Consider the following 13633-nt stretch of genomic DNA (forward strand, 5'->3'; position numbering starts at 1 on the left):
TTTTAACTATGGCATTTTGCCGTCTTGCTTGTCTGCCTCTAGCGTTCTTGGATACTCTCGGCGTTGCACACCACGGCGATGCCTCTCGATGATCTGCCCTATCATGGATCATGATTTCTCGCTTTGTCTCTCGTTCATCACGACAACCTTTTGTGCCAACACACTTCTGCCTCTGAGCCATCTGCTAACCCTCTATACTCATACATGGCGGACCACCGTCGCGCACGTCAAGGTGCTTGAGCCAACGCAACACCGCGATCCCATCGCAGTGCTACAACATAGAGATCACTCACTCGCTTCCCTCCGATATAAGCCAACGTTTATGGGCATCGATGGCTTTGGGTTGTCTCCAACAGTCGGGAATCTAACGTTCGCTACATTCCACTTGATCTTCTTGCCAGACGGTGCGAATGTAAACTTTGCCAAGAGAAGACACAAAACAATCTCTATTGAACGAGCGTTGTGTTAGTTCTTGCCTCAGAGAGTACCAAGGATCAGACAACGCACTCATTTCGAGCTGCGAGAACTTGAAGCCGCTGCAGGACGAATGTCATCATCTCGAAAAGCAAGCACGATAAAGCATGCGATCCAGAAGACCACTTACATGCATGCGCGCGATCCACCAATGAATGTCATCCTGTCATGGGAATGGAGTGAATGACATTCGAGAAACGCACAGGGATATACGTACAGGTTAGCATACACACCCGGGATCTTCGCCTGTGTGACAGCGTCCGGAAGGGGCGAGAGCCAACGCTCCGGCTTCCACTCCATCGCGTCCTCGCCCCAGATCGCCTTGTTACGATTCGCAGAGAGAATCCCAACGGCGATCGTCGTATCCTTTGGAACCGGAATCTCCTGTATCATCTTGCCGTCTATATCTTGGAACGGCTCCGACAGGGGTAACACGATATCCTGCCGCGTCCTAAGAGTAGTCAGGAGTTAAACCGGAGAAAGTGGAGGAGTGTCCTCATACTCGCGAAAGACCTGCGTGACCGGGGCATAACTATAAACTTGTGTCTGAGTGGGATCGAGACGGCTGAATTATATGGCCATGACTCACAGTCGGAGAGTCTCTCTGCAGACTGCATCGAGATATGGCAGAGAGACGAGCTTGTCGTAGTCGAAGTTGTCCTGGTCGTCGAATGTGCCCAGGATCTCATCACGTAACTTCTGCTGGACATCGAGATGGTCCGCGAGACGCTCGAGCGTGATGGAGAGCGCGTTGGATGTCGTGTCCATTCCGGCGAAGATGAAAGTACTAAATGGTGGGTCAGCAAGTCATGCGAACACCAAGAGGATGGAGTGTTACCCACGAGATTTGTGCAATGACCTCCTCTTCGGGAAGCTTGTCCTCATCTGCAGCCGCAGTGTTTGCCCTTACTGCAAACATAGATTAAGCTCAGTTCACGAGATGCAAAACAAAGGGTGATACGAACTCAGGATACTCATAATGTCATGTCCCTCTCCAACCTGCTTCGCGACCGCTTCATCGCCCTGCCTCAGCGCTTGCAGCTTCCCTCTGTAGATTTCGAGAGACCGCCGATACATGGTATCAATAAACCGTTTCGTCTCTTGAACCCCATCATGCGGGAACATATCAACGAGCTTCGCGCGGAAGGTAGGGGGCCCTATCTCTGGAAGATACGGGAGGATCCGGCGAAGGTGATTCATTTTAACAATTGCGGGTCTGTATAGGTGGGCGCCCGAATCATGAGCGGCTGCAATATTACAAACGGAGCCTTGTGTGAGGCGGTGGAATCAGAGGAGCTTACCCAAACATCTTGATAGCTGTTGCAAATTCATCGGGGGTGTCGGACACGAGAGGATCGAATGAGTAGCCGAGACCCGCCTGACCTATCAACTCGAGCGCAGTGCGGCTCATCCAGACAAGCATGTCGACCTCAACTGGTCCGTTGTGTCCGCGGATTTGACCCTCAACTGCTCTCTGCAACTGTCAACACCAAACCCAGTCAGCAGGCTCAGATCTTGTCGGGTTCGATAGGACCAACCTTGCGACCGACTTTGTCGAATATCGGAATAATGCGCCGCATGTGGTTCGGAGAGAACACAGGGTTGAGCATTTTGCGTTGCTTCCGATGGGCGTCGCCTACGTGACCAACATCAGTACAACCGATGACTCTACGCCCGCACTGAAGATGCCAACCTAAGGTCGCTAGAAGTCCCGGCCCGAAGCGTAGACGGTTGAACCTTCCGTGATGATTTAGAGAGGATCAGCTAGGCCCGCAGGGACGGGAGACTCACTTGATGAACCAAGCTGCCTCCTCGTAGATTTGTTGATCCTTGACAATGATATGATGTAAGGCGGTAGGATCGAAGACATAGAGCATCCGATGCTAAACCAGCGCTATGATCAGAACTCAACGGGGAACCAGCAACGATCGGTCAAAACACACCCCAAATGGTCCGTGGAGCTTCGCAATGCCCGGGTAGCGGTCAGTAAGATGCTGTATGAAATCCCACCCGTCCTTGTGGAGGATCTGCCTTAGGTTTCCTGTCAGGTCAGGCTAAGCATCGGAATGTTCCCACATACGAAGATGTAAAACTAACCGTAGAGCCATGATCCCGAGGAAGGGCCTGGGATATTGTCGAGTGGCGACTTCACGAAGTACTGGCGAAAATACTTCCACAACACCCAGGAGATGGTGCAAATCACTGCGACCTGCAACGCTTCGGAGCCCATGATGAGAGCGTGAACGTAGGCAGGGGCGTGCGAGTAAGTAGCGGAGCGATGAAGAGACTAGATATAGAAGACGTTTTGACTCTCTAATGCTACGTTCAACCCAGATGTCAGAGCCGGATAGGATGAAAGGCTCATCGTGTATAGACCCGAAGCAAGTTATAGTAACTTACAGTGCCCAAACAAACGGCAACATTTTGCTGCGGCGAAGAAGCGCGGCTTGAGAAAGCCCCGTCGGATTTGTTCGGTTCGGACGAACGTCAGACAGCACACGCGAAGACCCGAATCCACAGGGGAATGGCAGTCGTTCTCGTACCTATACGTCAACACACTGCCATAAATGGACTTTCAAGCTCCCACAACCTCGCCGAGCCCCTACAGAGGCGCAGAGCGTACAGATCACAAGGCGATGTGACTTCTTCGCATACTGTTACGTGCCCATTCATTGGCTCAAGCTCATCATCCGGCGCATCCGTGGAGTGGTCGGATAGCACATGTGAGCTTCTGGGCATCGTCGAATGGAGCAGCCTCTCGTACCAGGCCCAAACCTCGTCGGCTGACGTTTGGTGAAGACATCAAACCCTGCAGAGATCTGATGGCATATACCGGCCAGGTTTCTAGAGTAAATACTCGCGATGACAAGTCAGTAGATTGCCACTTACAGAGAACGCACGCACAGACACTTATAAGCAGATTCATTTCCTGTGTTGACCAGTTCGTGGTACCTATATTTCACAGATGACAACGAAGAGTGGGTGCGGTGGGACTTACCACAGACATCCATCGTTCGCATGCGCACTCGAGCCATATTCCCAGTCACCTATGATGCGTCATATGGAGTCTCAGTTTCGGAAATTGATCTTATCTATGCTTCTTCTTCCTTCCGATCCATCCTTCTCTTCAACTTTTATAGAGACCCACACCGGTTGTCGGGAGCAGATTCGAAGGGACCTGAAGGAAGCTGGACTTGAGATTGCGGCCGCTCGGGCATGTGCATGACAACCGGCCACGTGGCGGCAAGCGCCGCTCAAGCGTGCGCGTTGACCGTGACGCTGCGGTGTAGATCAGCAAAGATGTCCATCAGCAAAACTGCATTTTGATTGGCTTGCAGCACGTCCAAAGCCGTTGAAGAATATGTCGTCCAAGTTGACCATCCGATTGTTACAAGCATGCTAAGTTCTCTCTGATTCCACTGCTATCCAATAGGGATAGCATATTATATCCAAAGCCAATCAGGCCATTCGAAGCCAATTGACACAATCACTTGCCTCAAAAACCTTTGATTTTCGAGACCCTCTTCAAGCATGCTTGAATGGGTCAGAAGTTTGCTGGATTGCACAAATAAGGTGTGTTATATAATCACACACTATGGCGATTTCGCTCGATTTTCGCACATGATTGAGAAGATGATATTGCGAGGATATGACATAATCTAAACAAGGTACAGAATGGTACAACATGCATGGAGTATACTACAATAGCTACATACTATGGTGCAGTTCACTTAAACGCCTCCACTTTTGTACCCGATTAAGCGCACTTAGTTGTCATGTGACTTGGCAGTATGCTCAAATCGGTTGTCGTTGCTTACAGTGATTTGCAAAAAACACTGCAGGTTGCATCCGCGCGGCAAGCTATTTGCCCATGTTTGTTCCCGGGCGTTTATGGTGCGAACTTCTGTTTCGGGCACTGGGTGCTCAGGACCATTGTATCTATTATAACAATGCTTGAGTTGGCGATGTTGAACAGGTGCTGGTTTACACAGCTTGCCTAACACAGCCGTCACAACAGATGGAACGGCACAGCCGGTTACTGCAATAACCGAGGCTGTACTACTCATGTGGTACACACACAGCTTCACTGTGTATGCACTGCTTCTCTGTGCGACTGTGCATCCTGGGAAGGTACTGTATAGTACTACGTAGCCACAGATGTATAGTAGTATATATAGGGGACCTCTGTACCCCCAATCTACAGTTCAGTTCACTCGAACATCTCCTCTTATCGCTCTAACAAGCCTCTTACAACCAACAACCCTTCTAGGTGAGTTGCAGGCTATCCGCTGTCATTGCCACTCATGGGAGAGGCCTTTGCCCCTTGGGTTCAACAGGTTATGAGCCCTGCTCAGCACTACAGATTTTGCACTGCTCATTGCGTGCTGCGATCTGTAAGCTCGCAGCTTACCTGGATCTTTGCCATTGTTATCAATGCGCAAACACTGCTTGGATCTGGCGCGATCATACACTGCCTGCCATGCATGCGCTGTGGACTGTTGTGGCGCGCTTCGTCGCTGCCTACAGTGCCGCAGAGAGGTAACCTATGTCGGCATGATCTCTCTCTGCCTCGACTGTGTTCTTTGAAGGCGTGTGGCTGACAAGTCTCCCTTCTAGAAGCATACCTCTCGACATCATGTCTGGTGCTCTCTACAGTGCTGTCCCCACCGCCTTCGACGGCCGCAACTACCTCAAGTGGGCGCAGCCGATGAGGTCATACCTCAAGGCGCAAGGCCGGTGGGGTTCGATCATCAACACCCAGCCTACCGACGCCAATGAGGTAAAGGCCTGGCTCAATGCCGATCTCAAGGCCCAAGGCAACATCAGCCTTCGCCTTGCCCCCAGCGTTAACAGCACTGTGTCATCTCAGACGACTGCCAAGGGGATCTGGGACTACCTCGAGACCACCTACGGCAAGCCTGGCATGCCGGCTGTCTACCAAGACTTCCGGGCTGCCTTTGCTCTCTCCGTTCTGGCCGACTCGAACCCTGTCCCCAACCTGGACAAGTTCAAGGCGTACTTCCAATGTCTCAAGACGAACAAGTTCGTCGTTGCCGACCACGTCAAGGGCATGATGCTCATGGCCAAGCTCCCTTCCAACATGGATCCGATTGTCGTGGCGACTAGGCGCGTAGACTCGGGTTGACGTTTGGCGACAACCCGGTAGGCAAGCGGCGAGGAGCTGAAAGGAGGGAAAGGGAGAGAAGAGGGATAAACGTGTCAAGAAACTCGACGAGGGCAGAGCGGAGGTCGGCACGAAGGCACAAGACCTACAAAAGCTAGTCTTCATGCAGACAGCGACAGACTAGTCCCAATGACCAAGTTATACATTAGCAATCAACGAGAGATACAACACTATAGTCACTTACCTAGTCCCAATGACCAAGAGGTCGAGATGGGGACTAGGGAGCGCCTAAAGGGGTCCTTATATACTGGAGGGGCTGCTTAGCAACCAAGGACAAGGCGCGAGAACGAGGCAGTGAGGATAACAAAGAGAGAACAAAGGGCGAGAAAGAAAAGGCAAGGGCATGGCAATCACGGGAACGTAGCATGCGGCTGTGGGAACTGTCACGGACGTTGGACAGACGCCCCTTTTTGCCGCCCATTCCCCTCCCCTTGACACCCACCTTCCATTTTCGGACCATTTCCTTTCTGAGCCCATCCTAGTTTGGACACTGTAGATATGTTCCCACACCCGCATGCTACGTTCCCGTGATCGCCATGCCTTTACCTTTTCCTTCTCGCCCTTTGTTCTCCCTTTGTCATCTTCACTGCCTCGCTCTCGCGCCTTGTCCTTGGTTGCTAAGCAGCCCCTCCAGTATATAAGGACCCCCTTAGGCGCTCCCTAGTCCCCATCTCAACCTCTTGGTCATTGGGACTAGGTGAGTGACCATAGCGTTGTATCTCTCTTCGATTGCTAATGTATAACTTGGTCATTGGGACTAGTCTGTCGCTGTCTGCGTGAAGACTAGCTTTTGTAGGTCTTGTGCCCTCGTGCCGACCTCCGCTCTGCCCCGTCGAGTTTCTTGTTGCGTTTATCCCTCTCCCTCTCTCTCTTTTCCCTTTCAGCTCCTTGCCGCTCGCCTACAGGATTGTCGCCGAACGTCGACCCGAGTCTACGTGCCTAGTGGCCGTGACATTAGGTCGAGATCTCTCCCCCGGTGCTGACGCTCTGAACAAGGGCATCCCCACCGCTACTACGTTGTCTTCCCCACCCTGGACTGCACCGGCAGACTTCACGCGTGGGACACCGACGACCAAGAGTACTGCCACCGACGAAAGGACCCAGACGACGGACTCTGGTACTGGGAACCGTGCGAGCAAAACCCCTGCCCGAACCGTCATCACCGTCCTACTCAGATTAACTGGAACGCCTTTGCGAACGAGTTCGTTCCAGTCCCGGACTCCCCCGTTGCTGAGTCACCTATGACTCGATCCCCCATCCCCGGTACTCCGACTGACGAGCTCGAAGTAGCACTACTCATCGCGCTTCCCCCATCCCCTATCCTCCCCCCAACTCGCCCACCGTCCGCTCCACCCATCATAGGACAACAAGGTGGACAACCGCAGACGATAGGCCCCGCCAACAACCCCCAACAGGCCCAACCGGGCACCCAGACGGCAACCCAACCCCCGGACCCCACGGCGATGCTCGTCCAGTCGATGACCCTCCTCACCCAGTCTATGGCCCAGCTCACTGCCTCGACCACCGGGGCCAACAGTCTGAAAGCGGTCCAGAAGCCCTCCCCCTTCAAAGGCGAACAAGGGGGTGAGGCATGACGTTTCCTGGCAGCGTTCACCCTCTGGGCCATGTCCCAAGGTTCGACGCTCAATTACGTCGATGCTATGGGCAACGCGATCAGTGCGCGCGATGACCAATGGATTCGGGCGGTCCTCTCCTTCATGCAGGACAGTGCAGCTCTCTGGGCCACCCCAGCGATGGAGGAGATGACGTAGGGCACCACCCCGTTCAAAGGCTCGTGGACGGAGTTCCGCACCCAGTTCAAGGCCCGTTTCGAGACAGTTGACGAGGCGGTCGATGCGAAGGAATGCCTCCGTACACTGTGGCAAGGCACCATGACTGTTCCGGAGTACGCCGCACGGTTCAACGAGCTCTCCACCCGCACAGGCTACTCCAAGGCCGACCTCCGAGACCGCTTCTACGAACACCTGGCGGACTCCATCAAGGACGAGTTGGTACACACAGCAAGGCCCATTGCTTCTCTGGAGGACCTCATCGCCGTCTCCTCCGACATCGACGTCCGCGTCCACCAACACCGTGCCGAACGAGAACGCCAGCGTGGACGCACCACCGCCACCACCACAGCGACCAAGCCGGCTGTACCGCTGCACACCACCCCCTTCACGCCGCCTGCCCAAGACCCGAACGCAATGGACATCGACGCAACCCGTACACGCGAGGAGTTCAACCGCCTCATGCGTGGCAAGTGCTACAGTTGCGGGTCTACGGCGCACATCAAGAAGGACGGCGGCCATGATTGGGACATCTGCGGCTACCGTCGCCGTGTGGGGCACCGTGAGACGGTGTGCATGGACAAGTTCCTGAAGAAGCCCCGCTCGCAGAAGCTCGCTGCAACAGAGGAGGGACCCGAGGAGCCTCAGGTCGCAGCGTCGACGTCGACGTCCGCAGATGCTGGAGCGACCAACGCTCTCATCGCGCAGCTCATGGAGCAGCAGAAGGCCCTCGCTGATCAGCTCGCCTCTCTGCAGAAGTCTTTTTAGAGTGGGCGCATGCAAAAGCTGCCACAGCGGCGCCCTCCAGTACGACTACAGACTCTTCACCTCCCCAGATCCCTGACCCCTGCCTGTACGATAGTGTTAGTTCGTGTATCATCCCCGAATTAAACCCATCCAGCTCGCATTTCTGCGTCAGTGCGATACTCCGAGGCAGGAACCGTAGTGTACGTTCCGCAGCTATGATAGACAGTGGGGCAACGGCCCTTTTCATCAGCCACCATTTCGTGAAAAAGAACAACGTTTATTTACATAGGCTAGCTAGAGACATTCCCCTCTACAACATCGATGGCTCCAAGAACAGCGCAGGCAGCATATCCCATTACGTTAGATTACAAGTACTTATGGGCGACTACATGGAATGGCTCGAGTTCTTAGTTACAGATCTGGGCCCCGAAGACGTCGTATTAGGCTTACCTTGGCTTTGCAGGGTCAACCCGGATATTGACTGGCAGGAGGGCACCATGGAGGTTGATGCGGAGGAAACAGAGGTTGAGGCGGAATGGAAACCCGGTATTGAGCGGATCGCCGCCAACCGGGTACAGCAAAGGAAGTGGTGGAAGGCTAAGGTCCTGGAGGACACGACCGAGGAGTTGTGGTGCGCCGCCGGGTACACCTACTCCACAGAACTCGCACAGAAGGCCAATCAGGACAAGCCCAAATGCACGTTCGAGGAGATCGTCCCGGAGGAGTACCGACAGTACTCGAAGGTTTTCTCTGAAACCGAATCGGAGCGTCTTCCAGAGCACAAGCCATACGACCATGCCATCGACCTCAAAGCAGACACCCCCGAAACCCTGCGCTCCAAGGCCTACCCAATGTCGCCCAACGAGCAGGAGGAAGTTGATCGGTTCCTCGAGGAAAACCTTCGGAAAGGCTACATCGTTCCCTCCAAGTCCCCAATGGCGTCCCCGGTCTTCTTCGTGAAGAAGAAGGATGGCAAGCTCCGTCTAGTCCAGGATTATCGCAAGCTCAATGAGATCACGGTGAAGAATCGCTACCCTCTTCCCCTCGCGTCGGACATCATCAGTCGCCTTCGCCAGGCCAAGTACTTCACCAAGTTCGACGTCCGTTGGGGCTACCACAATGTCCGCATCAAGGAGGGTGACGAGCAGAAAGCCGCGTTTACTGTTCACGATCGAGGTCTATTTGAACCTCGGGTCATGCTGTCTGGACTCACCGACTCCCCCGCCACGTTCTAAGCCCTGATGAACTCAATCTTCGCCGACCTGATCGCCGCAGGAAAGGTCGCCGTCTACCTCGATGACATCCTCATCTTTAGCACCACCCTCGAAGAGCACCGTGCCGTAACCCACGAGGTGCTGAAACGACTCTAGGAACACGATCTCTACCTGCGACCGGAGAAGTGCGAGTTTGAGAAGACGGAGGTAGAATACCTCAGCCTAATTATCTGTGAAGGCGAAGTGGCCATGAACCCAGTCAAGGTCAAGGCCGTCACTAAGTGGCCAGCCCCCAAGAACCTGCGCGACTTGCGTGGCTTCCTAGGGTTCGCCAACTTCTACCGTCGATTCATTCGAGACTTCTCCAAGCTTGTGCGACCGCTCAACGACCTGACCAAGAAGGACGTTCCCTGGACCTGGGGAACCGTGCAGCGACTCGCCTTCCAAGCTCTCAAGGACGTGTTTACGAGTGAACCCGTGCTGGTCTCCTGGGATCCGGCTCAGCCTACTGGTCTCCTAGGATCCGGCTCAGCCCACGCGGGTTGGAGTGGATGCTTTGGGCTTTGCGACCGGAGGGGTGCTGCTCCAGAAGCTGAGTGACAACCTCTAGCATCCGGTGGCCTACCGATCGGAGTCGATGGCTGAAGCGGAACGGAACTACGAGATCTACGTCCGAGAGATGCTAGCAATCATCCGTGCTCTCGAGGACTGGCGACATTATCTGGAGGGGCTCCCTGAACCCTTTGAGATCATCATAGATCATCGTAATCTGGGGTGCTGGCGCACCGCACGGAACCTCACCCGTCGACAGGCCCGGTGGTCTCTATACCTCAGCCGCTTTGACTTCCGCCTCATGCACAAGCCTGGCAAGACGAACACCCAAGCCGATCCCCTCTCTTGCCTCCTGATCCACCAGACTACGGATGCGGAGGACAACCGAGATCAGATCGTGCTGGGACCGGAACGGTTCGTCTCCCTGTCAGCCACCCTCACGGATACAAGCACCCTGGAGCAGGAGATTTGAGACGCACAGGTACTCGACCCTGAAGTAGTCGAGGCTCTCCGCATCCTCAAGGAGAAGGGCCCTCGAAAGCTGGCAAACGGACTCCTAGAGTGGGAAGTGCGCGATGACCTCATCTATCGGCATGGGAAGCTCTACATTCCCCCTGGTAAAGACCTTCGTAAACGGGTCACCTTCCTGTGCCATGATGTGATCACTGCAGGACATCCGGGACGGAACGGGACAATAGAGCTGGTCAGTCGCCTCTACTGGTGGCCACAGCGAGACGTGTTTGTGCGCAAGTACGTCGAAGGTTGCGACACTTGCCAGCGCCGAAAAGCCCCTCGTCATCCTCGAGGCACGCTCCAGCCCCACGACGTACCCGAAGGTCTCTGGCAGACAATGGGAGTAGACCTCATCACTGGACTTCCCCCCGTGCAAGGATACGACGTGATCATCGTCTACAGCGACCACTACAGCAAACAGGTCCACGTACTACCCACCACGACCGACATCACTGCAGAGGGAGTCGCCGATATCCACTACCGCGAGATCTTCCGTCTCCATGGAGTACCGGAGAAGGTGGTGTCGGATCGAGGACCTCAGTTTGCGGCGCACTTCATGAAGGCCCTGTACGAGAAGTTTGGGATCCAGCACGCGCTTACAACCACCTATCACCCCCAGTCCAACGGGCAGACAGAACGGGCAAACCAGGAGGTAGAGAAGCACTTACGGCTCTTCTCTAACCTACGACAGGACGACTGGGTGGCTCACCTACCGACCGCGGAGTTTGTGCTCAACAACCACGTCCACTCCGGACTCCAAGTCTCCCCCTTTGAGATCATCTACGGCTACCAGCCCAACTTCACGGTACCCATCAGCGCCCCCACCAAGTTCCCAGCGCTGGACAAGCGCTTGGAACTCTGGCGTGAGGTGCGAAAGGATGCGGAGGCAGCCCTTCGGATGGAGAAGGCCGCCATGAAGGAGTCGTTCGAGCGAGACAAGCCGAAACCCCACGAGTTTAAACCTGGAGACCGCGTCTGGATGGACTCGCGAGACATCACCATCCATCAGGCCAGCCGCAAGCTTGGACCCCGATGACTTGGGCCATATGAAGTTTTGGAATGCACGGGCAAACTCACGTATCGACTTTAACTTCCCCCCTCCATGCAGAACCGACACACCATCATCCACGTTGATCACCTCACACCCTGAACAGGTAACAACATCAACGGCATACTTCCACCCTCACCGGAACCAGTCGAAGTCGAAGGGGAACTCGAGTACGAGGTCGAAAAGATTGAGGACAGCCGCACCTACCGCAATCAGTTCCAATACCTGGTCAAGTGGAAGGGCTATGACGAAGGCCAGAACAGCTGGGAGCCGGCAGAGGACCTCACTCATTGCCAAGAGCTCATCGACGAATTCCACGAGCGGAACCCCACTGCCCCACGTCGAATTGCAGCTGTCATCTTTCAATCTCTTCCCTGGCAACCCCTCGTCAACTTCACCACTGCTGCACCCTCCGACCTCGAATGGGCTTCCGGACGACGCCTCGGCCTAGGGTCCATCGGAGACCGACGGACCTTAGGAGGGGAGTAATGTCACAGACGTTGGACAGGCACCCCTTTTTACCGCCCATTCCCTCCCCTTTGACGCCCACCTTCCATTTCTGGACCATTTCCTTCTCTAGCCCATCCCAGTTTGGACACTGTAGATACGTTCCCATAGCCGCATGCTACGTTCCCGTGATTGCCATGTCCTTGCCTTTTCTTTCTCGCCCTTTGTTCTCCCTTTGTCATCCTCACTGCCTCGCTCTCGCGCCTTGTCCTTGGTTGCTAAGCAGCCCCTCCAGTATATAAGGACCCCCTTAGGCGCTTCCTAGTCCCCATCTCGACCTCTTGGTCATTGGGACTAGGTAAGTGACTATAGTGTTGTATCTCTCGTTGATTGCTAATGTATAACTTGGTCATTGGGACTAGTCTGTCACTGTCTGCATAAAGACTAGCTTTTGTAGGTCTTGTGCCTTTGTGCCGACCTCTGCTCTGCCCTCGTCGAGTTTCTTGACACGTTTATCCCTCTTCTCTCCCTTTTCCTCCTTTTAGCTCCTCGCCGCTCGCCTATGGGGTTGTCGCCAAACGTTGACCCGAGTCTACATGCCTAGTCGCCGCGACACACTCTTTTGCAAGAAAGACAAAAAGCTCGTAGCTCAGCTTAAAGCTCGCTTCATGCGCAAGCGGGAATGCCGCGATCTCGGCGATGCGAAGGAATTTCTGCATGTGTGAGTCGTGCGCAAAGGCCACAACATCCATTTAGGTTAATGCACCTATCTGGAGAAAGTACTGGAACACTGCAACATGTCAAATGCACAACCAGCTCCAACACCACTTCCTGTAGGTTACATACCTGCACCCAACAAAGGACAAGCAACACCAGAACTTTGTTCACAGTTTCAAACAGTTATTGGATCCTTGCTCTACTTGATGCTTGGTACCAGACCAGATCTGGCATTTGCCGTGACCAAAATAGCACAGTTTGCATCAAACTCATCTGAAGAACACCTGAATCGTGCACTCTACTTCTGCCGATATCTAGTCGGGATAAAGGATCACTCCCTAGTCTATGACGGTGCTTCACAGTCAGACCTTGTCGCCGGTACTGATTCAGATTGGACCTCTGATCCCAACTCTCGTCGGTCACAGACCGGTTTCTTCTTGAAACTAGCAAACGGGATCTTCTCGTGGCAATCACGAGCACAGAAGACCGTTGCTCTTTCTTCTACAGAAGCTGAGTACATGGCAATGAGCAATTGCAGTCGCGAAGTGGTCTGGGTTCGCAATCTACTTGCTGAACTTGACTACCATGTCAATTACATACCTCTATCTGGAGACAATCAAGGATCGATCTTTATTGTGTCGAGTCCTGTGACGGAGTTAAGGTCAAAGCACATTGACATCAAATATCACTATATCCGTGAGGTGCATGATAAAGGAATCATTGATGTCTTCTATATAGACGGAAGCGGCAATCCTGCGGACATCTTTACCAAGAACCTTGGTGTAGTGAAGTTCTTGAAATTTCGCTCACAACTTGGTCTCCGCTTCCCAAAGTCCAGAGCTGCTTAAAGCGCCTGCTACGCTTGCGTAACCATTTGGATACTTAGCGAGGGGGAGTGTTGAACAGGCGCTGGTTTACACAGCTGCCTATCAGAGCCGTCACAAGA

At 54.0% G+C, this 13633-nt stretch overlaps 2 protein-coding genes across 2 annotated transcripts; one reads left to right on the forward strand and one right to left on the reverse strand.

Moving 5' to 3' along the window:
• Nucleotides 1-285: 285 nt before the first annotated feature.
• Nucleotides 286-2736, reverse strand: DICSQDRAFT_107243 (cytochrome P450; the record flags this gene model as incomplete). The annotated part of the gene is made up of 14 exons (XM_007366596.1): nucleotides 2572-2736; nucleotides 2418-2515; nucleotides 2266-2357; nucleotides 2168-2211; nucleotides 2013-2110; nucleotides 1776-1954; nucleotides 1440-1690; nucleotides 1317-1383; nucleotides 1064-1261; nucleotides 977-1006; nucleotides 692-925; nucleotides 605-637; nucleotides 508-536; nucleotides 286-446 (listed from the first exon to the last, which is right to left on the reverse strand). The coding sequence occupies exons 1-14, from the start codon at nucleotides 2702-2704 to the stop codon at nucleotides 286-288; spliced, it is 1647 nt and encodes a 548-aa protein (XP_007366658.1). The 5' UTR covers nucleotides 2705-2736.
• A 4815-nt stretch (nucleotides 2737-7551) lies between these two features.
• DICSQDRAFT_62629 (uncharacterized protein) lies at nucleotides 7552-8217 on the forward strand (the record flags this gene model as incomplete). Its single annotated transcript, XM_007366597.1, has 1 exon — nucleotides 7552-8217. One exon carries the CDS (start codon nucleotides 7552-7554, stop codon nucleotides 8215-8217), a length of 666 nt encoding a protein of 221 aa, XP_007366659.1.
• Nucleotides 8218-13633: the final 5416 nt, after the last annotated feature.

Source organism: Dichomitus squalens (genome assembly GCF_000275845.1).
Source record: "Dichomitus squalens LYAD-421 SS1 unplaced genomic scaffold DICSQscaffold_19, whole genome shotgun sequence".
Lineage (NCBI taxonomy): Eukaryota > Fungi > Basidiomycota > Agaricomycetes > Polyporales > Polyporaceae > Dichomitus > Dichomitus squalens.